The sequence below is a fragment of the Oncorhynchus mykiss genome, chromosome 2 (assembly GCF_057628025.1).
Source record: "Oncorhynchus mykiss isolate SJ-2025 chromosome 2, ASM5762802v1, whole genome shotgun sequence".
NCBI classification, from domain to species: Eukaryota; Metazoa; Chordata; class Actinopteri; order Salmoniformes; family Salmonidae; genus Oncorhynchus; species Oncorhynchus mykiss.
This window is the reverse complement of record NC_143023.1, coordinates 22,307,094-22,327,148: the sequence shown is the minus strand read 5'-3', so window position 1 is coordinate 22,327,148 and position 20,055 is coordinate 22,307,094. Positions and strand designations below refer to the sequence as shown.

The window sequence follows — 20,055 nt, the reverse complement described above, 5'->3', positions numbered from 1 at the left end:
ACTGCTCAACTTGATTCGAAAAGCCCCACATGACAAGCGAGGGTGGGTCTATGGCTCTATGTTGAAACACTTTCTCACCATACACATATTTAATTGAAGACCAGATATTGTTACAAGGTAAAGACAATTTTAATAATTGTGTTAGTTTAGGATATACTGTAGGCAGTTTTTTTTGCTTGGAACTGTTACTGTATTTAGAATTGGGTGTGACTAATGATCTTTACTAATATTAAGGGATAGATTAGTGAAATATTTCTACCTAGTCACTGTTAAGGGATTTTTTATGAATAATGACTAAATTATGTATACAGAACTATGACTAAACAGAATACTACTATGTTACTGTATGGATGTATGAATCTTATTATAATCATAATGCTGAATGTAATGTGTGTAGTTTTCGTCCAGAATTAGAAGGACTGTCTGTTCCTTGTTAGAAACTAATGGAGCTATCGTCAGACTGGCTGGAATGCTGTGTTCCTTACAGGACATCCTGTCTCTCTCCAGGAAGGGGAGAGACCTTGGGCTTGTAGTAGATTGTTTAACAGGTGGCAGGCAATGTGGGAAGGCTTGTGAACTATATTGGGCATTGTATCGGAGAGAAGGAGAAGCAGCATTCAAAACGCTATGACGAAATGTGATATAAACCAATGCACATTGTATTATGATCAGTACTCTCGAGAATAAACGCTATTGATTGATTTTGAGAAGGATCTCTGTCCATTTTATGCAAATAAGTATCTTACAAATTCTTAGAAATTGGCAGAGTGTTTTAATTGAATTGGTTGATGAACTTATAGGAATCAAATTCCTTTAACAGTCACAGCCATAGAGATCCTATAAAATTACTAGAGGGGTTATGTCATAAACCCTCAGTTCCTGAATGTATGAAAATGGCAGTCGTGGTCAGGGAGAAATCCAAACCAGTCATTTCCTGCTTTTACTTTTTCAGGAAAGTAAAAGCAAGGCATGTAATATATCAGAAATTGTGTAACATAATTATTGGTCATCTTCAATATTGTCATATACTTATGAGTACAGTATATATCGTTTTTATACACATTTTCTGTATAAATAGCCTCTAAAATGTAAATAAACCATCAAGGTCTCAATGTTTGTTTTCTTAGAAAGCTGTGTGTTATATGATATGTTAGTACTTGTTGCATTTACCACTTGTTTAAGTCCTATCATCAACTGACTATATAGCTGTAGATTGACTGCATTGTTTCAATGGAATATTGGCATATTGGGAGTGAATTTTTTTTTAAATGTTGGAACCCTTCCTCTTCAACTGGCTGGCTAGTTTCAGTGGAATATGTTATGCAGAGTGGAACAGGGGAACCCAAGATCAGACTCAGACGAGGAGGCTGGAACGAGAGGGATTGGGACAGGGTAAGCAGGTCCGGAGGGGAATCCAAGGGAGTAGTAGAGTGGGGAATCCAGGACAGAGTCCAGACAGGGACCAGAGTCAGAGTGGGCAGAACTGTAGCGGAGAGGAAAACAGCGTCAGGCAAGGAAAACAGGCACAACAGGATCTAAATATTAACAAACGGCTAGAACCGTCGACTGACTGAGCAGAGGTTACGATCTGGCAGCGTGGAAGTGGCAGGGGTGAGTATTTGTAGAAGTCTTGATTGTGGAACAGGTTGCAGCTGGTGGGGATCTGCTCTGACTCCAGCACACCTGTCTCTGCCCACACAATCACACACAGAGAGAGGGACAGAGAGGGAGAGAGTACTGGGGGAGTGTCAGCAGGTCAATGAGACACAGGATGAGCATTAGAGGGCGTGGGAGGAGCAGATGTAACAGAATAGTTATCATAGCACACTGGCTGACCATGGTTGACCAACTCCCTGACCAAAATGGCTGACCTTTTATAAGACCTTTCATGTCCATTCCAGGATTCTATCCCCAATTCTATGGTCACAGCACAGATCATGATACAGACTGTGAAAAACTATCACAAGTACATTGTTTGAATGAAATTGTGAATTGAAATGCATATTACAAACAGTTTGATTTAATAATGTGCTGTTAGTCATACTAACTGAGTGTGAGTAATATCCCCGACTAAAGTGAAAATGGTGGAATGGTACAGGATACAATTTTATAAGATTTAATACTAAATTCAAGAGATTTCACCCATAGCTTCTGAAAATCTTTGAGTTTGGCAATGTGGAAAGCAAAGTCAAAATACATATTGTAAAAGACATTACACTTTAGTGGGTTAAATCAATCAAAGATTATTGGTCACGTACACAGTTTAGCAGATGTTATAGCGTGTGCAGTGAAATGCTTATGTTACTAGCTCCTCACAATGCAGTAAAATGTCAAACAAGTAAAAATAAAAAATATTGAGAAATGTCATAACTAATCAAATTAACAACCCAATCAATGTCTCAAGGCTTAAAAATCCATCTTTAACCTATCTCAAACCCTTCAAATACACTGATTGAAGTGGATCTAACAAGCGATATCAATAAGGGATCATAGATTTCACCTAAAATGGTCAGTCTATGTCATAACAAAAAGAGCAGGTATTCCTAATGTTTTGTACACTCAGTGTGTGTCTTATAAACTCAGCAAAAAAATACATGTCAACTGTTTTTTCCAACAGCAAACTTAACATGTGTAAATATTTGTATGAACATAACAAGATTCAAAAATTGAGACATTAACTGAACAAGTTCCACACACATGTGATTAACACGGACTATAAAAGGAAACCAGCCCCGTCGTGGACCAGGATGTCTTGCTCCCAGACAGACAAAACAACTGCTTTGCTCGTTTTGAGGACAACACAGTGCCACTGACACGGCCCTCAACCAAAACCTGTGGGTTCTCCTTCACTGCAGCCGACGTGAGCAAAACATTTAAACGTGTCAACCCCCGCAAGGCTGCAGGCCCAGACGGCATCCCCAGCCGCGTCCTCAGATCATGCGCATACCAGCTGGCTGCCCCAATAGGTCCACAGAAGACGCAATCGCAATCACACTGCACACTGCCCTAACCCATCTGGACAAGAGGAATACCTATGTGAGAATGCTGTTCATCGACTACAGCTCAGCATTTAACACCATAGTACCCTCCAAACTCGTCATCAAGCTAGAGACCCTGGGTCTCGACCCCGCCCTGTGCAACTGAATCCTGGACTTCCTGACGGGCCGCCCCCAGGTGGTGAGGGTAGGTAACAACATCTCCACCCCGCTGATCCTCAACAATGGGTCCCCACAAGGGTGCGTTCTCAGCCCTACCCTGCACTCCCTGTTCACCCACGACTGCATGGCCATGCACGCCTTCAACTCAATCATCAAGTTTGCAGATGACACTAGAGTGGTAGGCTTGATTACCAACAATGACTAGACGGCCTACAGGGAGGAGGTGAGGGCCCTCGGAGTGTGGTGTCAGGAAAATAACCTCACATTCAACGTCAACAAAACGAAGGAGATGATTGTGGACTTCAGGAAACAGCAGAGGGAGCACCCCACTATCCACATTGATGGAACAGTAGTGGAGAGGGTAGAAAGTTTTAAGTTCCTCGACGTACACATCATGGACAAACTGAAATGGTCCACCCACACAGACAGCATCGTGAAGAAGGCGCAGCAGCGCCTTTTCAACCTCAGGAGGCTGAAGAAATTTGGCTTGTCACCAAAAACACTTACAAACTTTTACAGATGCACAATCGAGAGCATCCCGTCGGGCTGTATCACCGCCTGGTACGGCAACTGCTCCACCCACAACCGTAAGGCTCTCCAGAGGGTAGTGAGGTCTGCACAACGCATCACCGGAGGCAAACAACGTGCCCTCCAGGACACCTACACCACCCAATGTCACAGGAATGCCAAAAAGATCATCAAGGACAACAACCATTGCCTGTTCACCCCGCTATCATCCAGAAGGCGAGATCAGTACAGGTGCATCAATGCAGGGACTGAGAGACTGAAAAACAGCTTCTATCTCAAGGCCATCAGACTGTTAAACATCCATCAATAACATTGAGTGGCTGCTGCCAACATACTGACTCAACTCCAGCCACTTTAATAATGGAGAAATTGATGTAATAAATGTATCACTAGCCACTGTAAACAATGCCACTTCATATAATGTTTACATACCCTACATTACTCATCTCATATGTATATACTTTACGCTATACCATACCATCCACTGCATCTTGCCTATGCCGTTCGGCCATCACTCATTCATATATTTATATATGTAAATATTCTTATTCATTCCTTTACACTTGTGTGTATAAGGTAATTGCTGTGGAATTGTTAGGTTAGATTATTCGTTGGATATTACTGCATTGTCGGAACTAGAAGCACAAGCATTTCGCTACACTCGCATTAACATCTGCTAACCATGTGTATGTGACAAATAACATTTGATTTTATTTTATTTGAACAGAAATGGAATAATGTGTCCCTGAACAAGGGGGGGGGGGGTCAAAATCAAAAGTAACAGTCAGTATCTGGTGTGGCCACCAGCTGCATTAAGTTCTACAGTGCATCTCCTCCTCATGGACTGCACCAGATTTGCAAGTTCTTGCTGTGAGATGTTACCCAAATCTTCCACCAAGGCACCTGCAAGTTCCCGGACATTTCTGCCAGGAATGGCCCTAGCCCTCACCCTTCGATCCAACAGGTCCCAGATGTGCTCAATGGGATTGAGATCCGGGCTCTTCGCTGGCCATGGCAGAACACTGACATTCCTGTCTTGCAGGAAATCACGCACAGAACGAGCAGCATGGCTGGTGGCATTGTCATGCTGGAGGGTCATGTCAGGATGAGCCTGCAGGATGGGTACCACATGAGGGAGGAGGATGTCTTCCCTGTAATGCACAGCGTTGAGATTGCCTGCAATGACAACAAGCTCAGTCCGATGATGCTGTGACACACCGCACCAGACCATGATAGACCCTCCACCTCCAAATCGATCCCGCTCCAGAGTACAGGCCTCGGTGTAACGCTCATTCCTTCGACGATAAATGCAAATCCGACCATCACTCCTGGTGAAACAAAACCACGACTCGTCAGTGAAGAGCACTTTTTGCCAGTCCTGTCTGGTCCAGCGACGGTGGGTTTGTGCCCATAGGCGACGTTGTTGCCGATGATGTCTGGTGAGGACTTGCCTTACAACAGACCTACAAGCCCTCAGCCTATAGCGGACAGTCTGAGCACTGATGGAGGGATTGTGTGTTCCTGGTGTAACTCGGGCAGTTGTTGTTGCCATCCTGTACCTGTCCCACAGGTGTGATGTTCGGATGTACCAATCCTGTGCAGGCGTTGTTACACGTGGTCTGCCACTGCGAGGATGATCAGCTGTCCGTCCTGTCTCCCTGTAGCGCTGTCTTAGGTGTCTCAGTATGGACATGGCAATTTATTGCCCTTGCCTCATCTGCAGTCCTCATGCCTCCTTGCAGCATGCCTAAGGTATGTTCACTCAGATGAGCAATGACCCTGGGCATCTTTCTTTTGGTGTTTTTCACGAGTCAGTCGAAAGGCCTCTTTAGTGTCCTAAGTTTTCATAACTGTGACCTTAATTGCCTACTGTCTGTAAGCTGTTGGTGTCTTAACGACCTGTCTACAGGTGCATTTTGAGCTGCAAATACGGTTGCCCCAGTGTGAGTTTTTTTATGCGCGTGATGTTAGAACGTTCTCTCCATTCCAGAATGTATACAATGCATTCTGGATTTCACGTGATCGTCTGTCGGACCAAAGATGCTATAACAAAATGAGGTGACTCAGCGTTTACTCATTTTGAGAACTTCATGAAGTGAATGGTGGGATGTGAACGGTGGTAGACGACACACCCCTTCAACATGCATGCTATAAACAGACCAAACTCATCTTGTCTTTTATTATCTTTCGGGAAAAAAGCTTGGCTGCGGGCTGAAACTAATTGTCTAATTACTTTCGATTTCTAGAAAGTATTTAACTCAACGGTGAGCTCACCTGTGATGTGATTCATTAGACATAGCAATTGCTATTAGCTAATTCATATTGTAGTTTCTGTCAGCCGAGAGTTAGAAAATATGACTGCTTGTGTTGAGTCAATCTTTCCTCAGTTAGCGCTAGGACAAATGTAGCCTACATTTTTCCGGTTAAGATGATTGTGTTATGCTATAGATACTTCTGTGAATATCTTAACATTTCATCCAAAAATAAACTGCTCACATTCTGGACATAACTTTGTAAGGACTGTGTTTGTGTAAAAAGTTTCTGAAAAAAGTGTGGCCAGCTCAAATGCTGATTGTTACGTCATTCGAAACTGTCTGTTCTAAATGAGCGTTCTAATCACACGGGTGGGATGGTATGTGTGAAAGGGTTAATTGTTTAAGGTTCATTGAACAAGCAGTTTAAACCCTTTATAATGACGATTTGTGACGTTATTTGGATATTTACGATTTATCTTTGAAAGACATGGTGCTGAACAAGGGATGTTTATTTTGTTGCTGAGTTTACATATAAAGTGGGTAAAACAACATGTAAACACTATTAATTAAAGTGACCATTGTTCAATGACTATATGTACATAGGGCAGCAGTACTGGGTGGTAGCCGGCTCGTGACAGTGTCTAAGGTTCAGGGCAGGGTACTGAGCAGAGGTCAGTTAACCCTCAAGGAATTAACTCGCCTCACCATCAGTCTGAGACGAAATATGGGAACTCCTGGTGGCAAAAATAAAGACATCATTTTACATGTGAGATGGGAATTAGATGTGAAATTTACACATTAGTTCCCTTATTCTCTGAAAGAGGGTGGATATCTGACAAGAATGAGCAAGAATTGGCAAACTATGCAAGTAATTGATTTGTATTTTATACATTACAAGTATCATATCCAATGTTAACTTACTAGTGATAATAAAATGTTCCTTATACCTTCAGGTCCAGCACTGAGAGGAGGTGATGGGGATTGAAAAATTACCGTTGCTTTTTCTTATTCATTGCATTTGGCTTGGAGGTAGGCTACAAATATACATTCTGTATACAGTAATAAATATTGTATTTATTTATTTACTCATTTGCTGACAAGAAAATACAAACAATGTGATTACAGCAGTGGCGGTCGGTGCCGTTTATGAACATGGCCTTATTTCTATTACAGCATATTGGATGACTGTCATTCATATTCCATTCACCCAGCTCAATGTAATATCACTACACCTCTATATCACCAGTGAGACGAGCCCTCCCTCTCTCTCAAATTTTCCCTGTACACATCATGAGGTTGCTACAACCTATCTGATGAAGGAACATTTACAACGTAGGTGCACAGGTTGACAGAATTTTGCGTAATCAAGGTGACAGACAGTGACATAGTCAGTACCACCTACCACACTCTTGCTTGGATATAGCTGATCTGGACTATAATCATTAGTCCAACAGTTGAAAACGAGTTTCAATTCGACCAATTCAGGTATGTTTATCCCCGTCAACAGAACTGGCGCAATGAATACACACCTGATCACACGCAAACACAGTTCACATTCATAGCAGCAACATACAAAAAGCTGGTTGTATGTATAATTCCGTCTCACATCCATCTACGTGCGCTCCTTCTCTCACATTTTCCCTTCGCTTGTGGACTTCATTACACAACACATCAGAGTACAGTTTGGAGTAGAGTGTACAGTTAGCAGCAAGCAGTTTATCAGTTACACAGGCGGGCCTTGGTGGCAATAAATTAATAAAACCAAAAGCTTACATTGACTGGCCATAGCCAGCTAGCTAACATGGCATCCCATTCTGTTTGAGATGGTTGTTTGAGTAGGCTAAACTAGCTAGCTGCATTCCATTCTTACACTCAAATTCCTTGACATGTGTCCAACACCTCTGACTAACATTTTTCCATCTGCTATTTGAGTGTTGGGAGTTGATACCTCGTCATGGACTGCTGAGGTGCCCGGCTCAGTCTCCGGCCTGCAGGGCTCATGCATCGTGATTCCCTGCTCATTCAACTACCCAGAACCAAAGATAAAGCCCTCTGAATTCACTGGCATCTGGTTCAAAGACACTTCTGAGGTTATCTACCACCCAGACAGCTCCAACGTCATCACAGACTACAGGGGTCGTACAAAGTTGGTAGGAAACCTCAGACAGAAGAACTGCTCTCTCAGAATCGACCCCCTCCATAGCAGTGACAAAGGACCCTTTACTTTCAGGATTGAAATCAAAGACTATAACAAGGCTTCATACAAAGATGACAGAGTCTTCATTACAGTGAGCGGTAAGTTCTCCAGGGAAAATAGACAATTACAGTATCCTATTTACCCTAAAGTTAACATATTAGCTATAGCTTCTTGTTGATAAGAATTGTAATGGTACAAAAAAGGACAGACCCAAGAATAAGTGCTATATACAGTGCCTTGCGAAAGTATTCGGCCCCCTTGAACTTTGCGACCTTTTGCCACATTTCAGGCTTCAAACATAAAGATATAAAACTGTATTTTTTTGTGAAGAATCAACAACAAGTGGGACACAATCATGAAGTGGAACGACATTTATTGGATATTTCAAACTTTTTTAACAAATCAAAAACTGAAAAATTGGGCGTGCAAAGCCTGAAATGTGGCAAAAGGTCGCAAAGTTCAAGGGGGCCGAATACTTTCGCAAGGCACTGTAACTGTTGTCATCTCTTTGTTGATTTCAGACTCTCCAGACCCCCTCTCTCTGTCAGTGAAGGAGGTGGTGAAGGTGGGGGAGGAGGTATCTGCCTCCTGCTCTGTGTCTCACTCCTGCCCATCTGATCCCCCGCTCATCACCTGGAGCCACTCTGGAACACCCAGCATCCAATCACAGCAGCAGACCAAGGGCCAGTGGGAAGAGACATCAACCCTGACCTTTAGATCCAGCAACGCTGATAACAACCAGCCTCTAGTCTGCACAGCAGCATACAGGGGAGGGAAGACAGTGAGCAGCTCCAAGACGCTAACTGTCAAATGTAAGTGGCCCACATCTGTGTATTAACAACACTGTTTGGAAGATTTTCACTTTCACAATATTTCTGTGAATATGAGAAATTAAACTTATTTGAAAAGGGAACTAAAACTTTGTCCGTACTTCCCTTTGGAAATTAAAATATATTGAAATCACGTGGTTGATCCACTGAATCTGTCCTAAGATGTTCATTACATAGTAATATCATTCTTACTAATGATGTTATTCATAGATGCCCCAGTGGATGTGAAGGTTAAGGGAGTGTCCAGTGTGAAGGAAGGAGACTCTGTAGAGCTGAGATGCTCCAGTGACAGTAACCCTGCTGCCAACAGCTACCATTGGCACAACAGCAGAGGACCTCTGCCCACCACTGGACCCACACTCACACTGGAGAATGTGACCAGACTCACTGAAGCCATCTACTGCACTGCCATCAATACAGAGGGACCAGGCCAATCCAGCCCACTGAAGCTCAACGTAGAGTGTAAGTAGATCCAGAGTTAGTTGATTCATCCACATGTTGTCACTAAGGGGCATGTCATGTCTGTGTATATAATATTAAGACAATACTCTTCCGGATGTAGCACTACATGTTCAGTTAAAACCAAACTGTTCATCATTCTCATCCCAGACTCCCCTGAGATCAAAGTGGACTCTGCCTGCACTTCAGACATCTCTATGGTAACATGTCTGTGCATTGTGGATTCAGAGCCCCCCAGCACTGTGGAGTGGTCTCTTCCAGCAGGACACCTGCCCAGTACCAGGGTGGAGATGCATGGGTCAGTTACCGTGGTTACCCTACAGAGGGCACTAGGCTTCTCAGAGACCGTCCACTGCCATGCCAGCAACACACAGGGCAATGCCAGCTTGTCCTTCACTGTGTCCACAAATGGTAAGGGAAACAGTTGGTGAAGTGTATCATTAATGAATTAATTAAACAAATAATTATTTATATCATAAGGAATAGTAGAGGTACATTTAATACATCATATTTATTTGTTTTTGGACAGATAAGATGTCGATGCTGTACGTTTCAATTGGTATTGCTGCATTAGTGGTGGTGGTAATACTAGTTCCCATGTCAGCTTGCCTTTTGACTAAGAAGGGGTAAGTTACTATTTTATTTATTTTTGGAAGGAGTTAAGTAGATTTTTTTTGATAGCTGTTTTGTTCTGTTTTGATAACTTGCCATTTTTCTCATCAGTGGGAGGAGTCATAGTGACCTGCCAGTAGCCAGTATACAGGACATGGATGCAGCCAAGTGTGCTTCCTCAGATCCCTCAACATCAAGGTATTTTTCTACAGGCTGTTCTCTGTCATCTTAACCTACAATCCTTGCTGAGTTGCTAAAGTCCATTAGCCTAAATTAAATCTTGTTGTGTCTTATCAAATTTAGAGAATGCATCTGAGAGTTGTCCTAACTCTATCCACAGGAAAGAGCAGAAAGACACCAGCAGTGAAATCCTCACAAACTACTACACCAACGATCAGCTATATGGCAACATGGAGGTACTGTATGAACTGTAGTGAATTACACCATGACATTCAGGGGGTCTCTAATGAGTGCATTCGCTTGCCCGTACATAATTTATTTAAATTAAAAATAAAGATGTAATTTAAACAGTAAAAGTGTTATCTTTCACTGTGGCATTTTCATCTGATTTTCAAACAAATCACTTCAAAAATTAAGCGACCTCTGCATGTTGGTCTACTCCAAAATAATTATAGCATTCAAACTGTAGTCTCTAATTGCCAGTTTGATAAATGGAAATATACATCTCTTTCAAAACAACAAAACGTTATGCCAATGACATTCAGCGATTGCCATTGATAAGGCCTACATTAATTGAAAAACGGGATGGTCACTCTGTTGCGGACAGTGCCGTTTAAGATGAGGGAGGACGATTGTTTTATTTTTTTATGAGCATGGTCTTATTTCTATTACAGCGTATTGGATGACTGTCATTCATATTCCATTCACCCAGCTCAATGTGACAGTGATAGGTTTAGGCTACTACATAATATACAAATGTTCCCTATTCCCATCATGAGATTGCTACAACCTAGCCTATGAACGAAAGTTTACAACGTAGCTGCACAGGTCGAGAGAAAAATGTGAGTAATCAAGTTGACAGACATTGACACATGCAATACCGCCTTGCACACTTGCTTGTATCTAGCTGATCTGGGGTATAATCATTAGTCCAACAGTTGCAAACTAGTGTTTCTATTGGACAAATTCAGGTATGTTTATTCCTGTTTCATTCCATTTGCTTCCATTTAGGAAATGTTTTTCAACATTATGGACAGAATGAATACATCCCTGATCACAGGTGTATTCACAATTCACTTTCATGGCAGCCAAATACAAACAGCATGATCATTTGCTCATTATATAATTCCTTCTTGCATCTAAGCACTCTCCTCCTCTCACCCTTTGCATTCGCTTGTGGACTTCAATGCACAATACAACAGCTGTGTGTGACCAGGTGAAAAAACCTTTCCAAGCCAAACCTTGATATCATAACCGCTACACACAGCCAACATCATTGTCACCATATTAGCTAACATCATAGTCAACATAGCTAACATTAGCTACTCGAACTAACATGTTAATAAACCCGCTACAATCATCCAGTACAGTGTAAAGCAAGCAGTTTGGCAGTTACACCGTTGGGCCCCGGTGGCAATAAATGAATAAAACCAAAAGCTTACCTTGACTTGGAAGAGTTCTAGTGTTGGATAGCCATAGCCAGCTGGCTAACATAGTATCCCTCTCTGTTTGAGCCAGGTGTTTGAATAGGCTAAACTAGCTAGCTGCATTCACTAGCTAGGTAAGTGAAAGTGAAAAAAAATACAATGAAATATAGTTAGCTTGCTCTCTCTCATTCATTTTTGAAGAAATGAATTTGTTAAAAACTGGTCAACTATTATCTTTTTCTCTCTTTGAGTCAACTACTCACCACATTTTGTGCACTGCAGTGCTAGCTAGCTAGCTGTAACTTATGCTTTCAGTACTAGATTCATTCTCTGATCCTTTGATTGGGTGGACAACTGTTATGAGAATTCTGTTCTCCTGCTCATTAACCAATTAAATTATAGTACTCTCAGTCTGTTATAGCAGGATTTGTAAGATACTGATAGAAATGAAAACAGACAGAGGCCCAGTCTACCAAAGTTAAATGTTTATTCACGGAACGCTCTGACGTGCACAGTACAAAGATCTTCAATTTATAGTGACACACATACTTCCACACAAACCATCAAATCCGCACGCCAATAGAGATTAGGGGAGTCTGTGAGAATAGCGTCTTCCTGCCCTCCCCTAAGATAAGGAGAGACCTGGGACTGGGAAGTTCTCAGTGTCCTAAGCCAAGGTCGGCCCCGAATCTGGCTCAGACAGACAGTCTGTTATCAAAATACTAGACACAATGTCCCCAAAACGTTGATTCTGATTAAGAACTACACTCCAGTATATATTATTCCACCGACTAAAACCACACAGGTATTATAATAATCTAAATGATTCTAACGCTTATATGCATGCATTATAATAATCCAATGATTCAAATCAATTTCATACAATCACATGATTTCAGACTTATGGTTTCAGGAGTGTAATATTCTAATAATTTATTAAAAAACATGGCTTCAGACTTATGGTTTCAGGAGTGTAATATTCTAATAAATTATTAAAACACATTTACTTATCAACAACATGTCAGTTCATACTACAAGAGCTCTGATAGATTGGAGGACATTCTCCAGAAGTTGTCATAATTACTGTGTAAGTCTATGGAAGGGGGTGAGAACCATGCGCCTCTTAGGTTTTTAATGTACCCAGAGGCGGACGGAAACTAGCTGTCCTCCGGCTACACCATTGTTCTCCCCTGGCGAGTGCTGTTGAGGCTACTGTATACCTTCACAGAAATTTTAATTTTTTTAAATAAATGATTTGGTGACGTGGATATATTTAGTATAGTTGTAGCTATTATTGTTTCACAATTTTATTTTATGAAATTCACTGAGGAGGATCGTCCTCCCCTTCCTCCTCTGAGGAGCTTCCACTGTCTAACATACAAAGTCAATTGTCACGTTCGTCGTAACGAGGAGACCAAGGCGCAACGTGATTGGAATACATTATTTTATTAAAACGAAGAACACTTAAACAAACCGACCGTGACACTATAAACAACTAGTGCTGACATGCAACTACACATAGACAATAACCCACAAAACCAAAATGGAAATGGCAACCTAAATAGGATCCCCAATCAGAGACAACGATAAACAGCTGTCTCTGATTGGGAACCAATTCAGGCCACCATAGACCTACATTTACCTAGACAATACCAAAATCCCATAGATATACAAAAAAACCTAGACAAGACAAAAAACACACAATACCACCCTCATCACACCCTGACCTAACCAAAATAATAAAGAAAACAAAGATAACTAAGGTCAGGGCGTGACATCATTTTACTAGACTAGGTTACAATGTGTATTACCATGAACTTCAAATAGGCCTACCGGTAGCCAGTGAGGTAGTGGTAAAAAACATACGTGGGTAAACTCTGATTGCCGGTCGGGGTAAAAAAAATGTTAACACTCCCTATACTTTAAATTAATTTCTCTGAAAAAGGTGGATAAACGGCATTTACTTGTGTAGCCTACCCTCTCAGTCGAGACTATTTTACACACATATTCAAACACAAGCAGAACAGGTGGCCTTCATACAATATAACTGAATCAAACCATGTTTTACACCCTAGTTCATGAGTTGTTTATAATTCATGAGTTAATGCTTGGAGTTTTGAATTAGAACATTGAACTTAAACCCTGTACAAATCATGGATCTTGGAGATCTCGGAAAATGCACTGTAAGTGTAACTATGCATTCAAAACATTTCATTATGTTTTGCCGTGAAAATACTTTAAGGGCACACAAATCCAAAATAATGTTTGTCCTATGCCATTGCAAAATCGAATGCTTCTAACCGAACGTTAACCTCTTCTAACTGAAAGAGTCACCTTATAGGCCTACTGTCATTAAAGTATAGCCTACTTGTTGGATGGATTGGATGTGAATTGGTGTCTAACTGTAGGCTAGTTGTCTAGTGATATTGTCAACCATCATCAGCTGATCCAGGAAACTGTCACGAGAATTTTCTATCCCAATGATAATAACTGACAACCAATAGCTCTGACCAATCCCAGAGGTTTGTTAGACCATGGGTATAATAATAATTAGTCAAATCCTCAGCTTATACAAAAGGTTAGTACAGTTTATTCAGAGAATGTTCTAAAGTCAAGAATACAAAGACATCCATTTTATAGCTGTGCACATACTTCCACACAAACACTAGATACAGTGGGGCAAAAAAGTATTTAGTCAGCCACCAATTGTGCAAGTTCTCCCATGAGAGAGGCCTGTAATGTTCATCATAGGTACACTTCAACTATGACAGACAAAATGAGGAAAAAAATCCAGAAAATCACATTGTAGGATTTTTAATGAATTTATTTGCAAATTATGGTGGAAAATAAGTATATGTCATGCAATAAAATGCAAATGAATTACTTTAAAATCATACAATGTGATTTTCTGGATTTTTGTTTTAGATTCTGTATCTCACAGTTGAAGTGTACCTATGATAAAAAATTACAGACCTCTACATGCTTTGTTAGTAGGGAAACCTGCAAAATCGTCTGTGTATCAAATACTTGTTCTCCCCACAGCGCGCACCTGAAAAACAAAGCAATGAGTACTCTAAACAGCTGACTGACAAAAGCAAACAATGATAAATCAATGGATAAACCTAATGTATTGGAATAAAGGCTATTTTTATCAAGGGCACATGGCAAACAAATTGTGAAAATTAGGAAATACAAAGGAAAATCTATGCGCAAAGGAGCTCAGTTTAGGCCAAAATTCAGCACTAGTGGGTGGACAGTGCTGCCACATAGTAATACATGGTTTAAACCATGACAGAGAGGTGGGGGGGTTCGTTTCATTTGGAAGCTTTTATTTCCATATTTACCACCGTAAAACATACTTTTCACTACATTTCAAACAAATAGGAGAATGGTTAAATTAGCATTTATTAGAGACCCCTCAAAGTTGGACTTTTGTTGCATTTAGGGGAGCTAATGTCTCATTCAGGGGAGCTGAGCCTCCCCTGGCTCCCCCGTAATTCACACCTTGACTGTAGGCCTACTGCATATGTTTACAGCTACTGTAGAGATCTGAGAAGAACTTTGCTCTAAATACGAAGGATTAAGATCACAATAGAGGTGTTGTTGATGATGATATCTCTGATCTGGTTTCCTGTAGGCTGAAGAAGATGGCGACCCATGCGAATGTGTTGGTGGAGACGATGCAATCTATGGTAACATTTGAACACAACAAGAAGCATGTGGGAGTCAGCTGGCTCAGAGGCCATTGTTCTTAGTCTGTCAAAAGCTCCAGTAAAATATTTACATTTTAACCCAATGTAGCACAGCAGCCGACTGCTTATTTCTTAGCTTTATTGTTAATATGGCTAAAGAATATAGTACATTCTTATTTGTGTTGTGGCTTGTGTTGTGGCTTTCACAAGGCTTTTGTTTGTATCTATGGCTTGGGTGAATCAAAATGAACCTGATTTGAATGGCTATACAGTTATAATTATTGGGAAGTGTATATACAGTATATTATTGTTTTTGTGTTGCTCCTTTCAACTGTAATCCACTTATGTGTAACTGACACTCAGGTCAGCACAGTGCTTCTGTGGTCCCCTTGAATGTACAGAGAGATACAGTATAGTGTCATTTGTCAAAACAGGCCATATTGAGATATACTGTATGTACTTGAGATGGAGAATACAACGATTGTAAAGTAAAGTACCTTGAACATTTTCTCCAGATCAGATTGAATATGAACATGTGTAAATGTTCAACAACAACAGTGATCAAATGAAAAATATCTGTGTTTCATTGCATTTTAATATAGTCTGTAATGTTTGTTTCTGAATATCCCAATCTACTAGCGAGTTATTTTTCATCCTTTATGTTCTTACTGGGACACGCTGATCCACATTGATCTAATGTGTGGGAAAAACAAACATCTATTGTTATCATAAATCAACTTCAAGTACTCAAAGAAGGTAAATGTCAAGCAGAAGTAATTGATAGTCACCAATGAGCTGCTGTCTCCACTTGTCTTCCTCTTCTCAGGGGTCTTCACTGGTTATCACAGCCACAAAGTCATAAACCACACCTATATCTACAAATTATCTCATTCACATCTGCTTTTAAACCCAACTCTAACCTTAAATTAAAAACAAAACACATTTTTGTTTTCATAGATTATAAGGATATAGTCCGTTGACATTGGGGCTGTGTTATCTAGTTGAAACTCTTCACAGGTCGTCGTGGCCTCTAAATCAACACATCTCCTCCTGTTGGTTCATAGAAGGTATTACATCATATGTTTACGTGAAATGGATTGAGGATTGATGAGCAAGAGAAGTAGAGGACTAAAATGTGAACAAACTTAATTAATGCACTACCAGTTCTGTCTGGTCTGCTCTAGATTCACATCAAAGATTATCATGACGATTTTGTTGTAGATTTGGATCACAATAAATGGTGTTGCAGTAAAAGCCCATCTAGAGAATCTATCCCAAAGTGATCCCCTATAAAGTTATTTTTCTCTGAGTACAAACAGTCTAAACCATCTACCATATAAATGATACACAAGGGGAATGTTGCTTATTTTTTATTTTACAATACATTCTGGAACTTTGAGGGTTTATGACACAGCCCCACTAGGATCTCTATGGCGACTCTGATCCAACCATTAATACATACATTGCTATGCTAAGTTCAATATGTAGCTAGATGTAGAAGGCAAATGTTAACTAGGTAACGTGTCCCATGAATGGAAGTTAGGCCAGCAAGCAAGCATTTTAGCCAGGTAGCCTAGGACAACAAAATAAAGTGTGTACTGTATGACAGAGTGATAGATTGTTTCGTCAACATGAAAGAGAGGAGGATGGTTTGGCGTTTCTCTACAAGGAGGGTCAGTCAACATGTTTTTCTACTTGCACAAACATGCGCACACACACGCACACAGAAATCAGAACCATGGACAGCCACATCATATTCTTCCCCAGTGATTTTACCCACACCTGACAGCAATGTCTTTAGGTCAGGACTTTACTATACACTTGTCTTTACTCTCTTTAAATAAATACATTTTGCAGTATTCAAATTATATTTTACACACTGTCAATTTTGTTTCCCCTCATTTATTTGAGTTGGAATTTCCCAAACTGCACATGGAAGTCAGACTTTCCTCTTGATCATATGACTACAGTACCCAGAATATGAATATATCAGATATGTTACATAGACAGAACATGAGAGGGAGCAAGGATTGGTGTGAAAATAGTAGGCCTACACAAGGCCTTTGGTCTGATTCTCTACTGTTCTCTCCATAGAGTGTACTCTCTCACTCCCCAAGAATACATGGAATAATGAAGACATCCTGTGCAGGCTAATACATGCAACACATAGCCACTGAGAGATGAAAATAGGACACCCACAGGAGTTTTGATGGTGATAGCATCGAAGGAGCAGGCTACATTCAGTAATAAAATAAAGTGTTACAGCATTTGTGTTCAGCACGTTCTTTGCTTGTAATCTGTTAATTATTCACTGTAACATTTGATACTTTATCATCTTAATGGTAATGTTTAGTTGATGCATTCAGGCACTATAACCACTATCTACTGTATGTATGAAGTCCTACAGCTACCCCACTTGTTACTTCTTGACTGAGTCACTGCTCAACTTGATTAGAAAAGCCATACATTACAAGCGAGGGTGGGGCGATCTATGTTGCACCAACACTTTCTCACCATACACATGTCTACTGGAAGACCAGTCATTGTTTTAAGGTAAAGACAATTTTAATAATTGTGTTAGTTTAGGATATACTGTGTGCAGCATTTTTGCTTGGAACTGTTACTGTATTTAGAATTGGGCATGACTAATGATCTGTATCAATATTAAGGGTTGATTAGTGAAATATGTCTACCTAGTCGAAGCCATAGAGATCATATTAAATTACTAGAGGGGCTATGTTATAAACCCTCAAATTTCCGGAATGTATGAAAATGCCAGCCATTGTTGACAGGGAGAAATCCAAACCAGTCAAATTGGAATGAGTAGCAGTAGAGGCATAGGTGATGCATTTCCTGCTTTTACTTATGCAGGGAAATAAAAGTAAGGCATGTGATGTATCACTTGGTGATTTTAGCAAGTACATCTTGGTTGGGCAAAAAAACAAAAACATTTGGGAGATGAATGCCAGCAAAGCCACTACACTACACAACACAATACTAAACAATACATTCATTGCACTATAACAATGACAAACAGTGCCCACAAACTGGGCCTACAAAAAGCTGTCCCAACAGCAGATTCCCAAAAGCAGTTCCAACACCTTACCACAGCTACACTTGGTTGTCAGCGGAGCCTTGTCTGGCAGCGAAGCAGTTTGGCTTTGTAGTTATGTTACCTGATGAAATTGCTGTCAATATGATATTTTTGCCATCGAATGCACATTCAAATGTTATAAATCAACACTGCAGAGATCTCCCTGTCCTCTGCCGTGCCCTGATTGTATTACTGCTGGTTATATCTGGAAATGTGCATGTACCACCTGGCCCCTCTCCAGTTGCTAGCCCCAATTCTGATTTGTGCTCTGATATCTGCTTCACTGATTTCTGCTCTCGTAAAAGCCTGGGTTTTCTGCAGGTTAACACTTGAAGCTTATTACCTAAAATGTATCAATTGAAAGTGTTGGTTCACAGCTCCAATCCAGATGTGTTGGTCATTACTGAGACGTGGTTAAGAAGGAGTGTTTTGAACACTGATGTTAACCTGTCTGGTTTTAACCTTTTTCGGCAAGACAGATCTTTTAAAAGGTGGTGGAGAGGCAATCTTTACCAAGGAACACCTTCAGTGCTTGGTTGTCTCCACCTGGTATGTCCCCAAACAATTTGATTTGCTGGTTTTATGCATTAAAGTTTGAAATAACTCTTTGTTGACTATTGCTGGGTGTTATCGGCCACCATCAGCACCGGCCTGTACCCTAAATGCCCTAAGCGCTCTCCTGGCCCCTTACACTAAGTCTGAATTTGTCCTACTAGGGGACTTAAACTGGGACATGCTTAAACCACCTGACCAAGTCCTAAAGCAATGGGACTCCCTAAATCTTTCTCAGAATATTACCAATCCCACAAGATATGACTCCAAAAACCCAGAAAAGGCTACTCTCCTAGATGTTATCCTTACAAATTATCCTGAAAGGTATCAGTCTGGTGCTTTCTGGAATGACCTTAGTGATCACTGTTTTACAGCCTGTGTTCGTAATGGCTGCTCAGTGAAACGACCTGTCATGATTTGTCATAGACGCTTGCTAAAATGTTTTAATGAGCAAGCCTTCCTTCATGACCTGGCCTCTGTAAATTGGTATTGAATCAGCTTTGACGCATTTTCCCTATTTTTTAAATATTTTCAGTGGTATTGTTAATAAATACTTGCCCATAAAGAAAATAAGAATTAAAAAAAGTTTCCCTGGTTTGACCGTGATCTGGCAGAGTTGTCTCCAGCTCAAGAATTCCATTTGGCAAATCGCTCGGCACATGCATACTCAGGCTGACTGGCTCTCGTTCAGGCAAATTAGAAATAAGTGTAATGAGGCTATCCGGAAGGCCAAAGTTAGCTACAAAGTTTCTCCCTGCAGGCGGTTACTGAGTTAGAGGTTCTAAAGGAGCTCCTTAAACTTGACTCCTTAAACTTGACTCCCCATCTGTTGGTCAGATGGTTTAGACATTTTCTTCTTTAAGGTTGCTGCCTCTGTCATCGCCAAGCCTGTCTCTGACCTTTTTAACCTGTCTCTCCTCTATGGGGAGGTTCCCATTGCTTCAAAGGCAGCCACGGTGGTTCCTTTATTTAAAGGGGGAGATCAAGCTGATCCTAACTGTTATAGGCCCAATTCTATTTTGCCCCGTTTATCAAAAGTGTTGTAAAACTTGTCAATAATCAACTGACTGG

The 20,055-nt window shown here is 40.7% G+C and overlaps 1 protein-coding gene across 1 annotated transcript; it reads left to right on the top strand.

Moving 5' to 3' along the window:
- LOC110538224 (B-cell receptor CD22) lies at positions 1-17,204 on the top strand. Its single transcript, XM_021624911.3, has 10 exons — positions 1-117; positions 6,895-6,970; positions 7,874-8,236; positions 8,660-8,950; positions 9,179-9,430; positions 9,578-9,838; positions 9,957-10,053; positions 10,151-10,237; positions 10,380-10,455; positions 15,284-17,204. Exons 2-10 carry the CDS (start codon positions 6,916-6,918, stop codon positions 15,347-15,349), a joined length of 1,548 nt encoding a protein of 515 aa, XP_021480586.3. The 5' UTR covers positions 1-117; positions 6,895-6,915; the 3' UTR covers positions 15,350-17,204.
- Positions 17,205-20,055: the final 2,851 nt, after the last annotated feature.

Coding starts and splice junctions, on each gene's coding strand:
- LOC110538224 (XM_021624911.3), top strand. CDS start 6,916: ATGGGGATTGAAAAATTACCGTTGCTTTTTCTTATTCATTGCATTTGG. Junction 8,237..8,659: donor AGTCTTCATTACAGTGAGCG/GTAAGTTCTCCA, acceptor TGTTGATTTCAG/ACTCTCCAGACCCCCTCTCT. Junction 8,951..9,178: donor CAAGACGCTAACTGTCAAAT/GTAAGTGGCCCA, acceptor TGTTATTCATAG/ATGCCCCAGTGGATGTGAAG.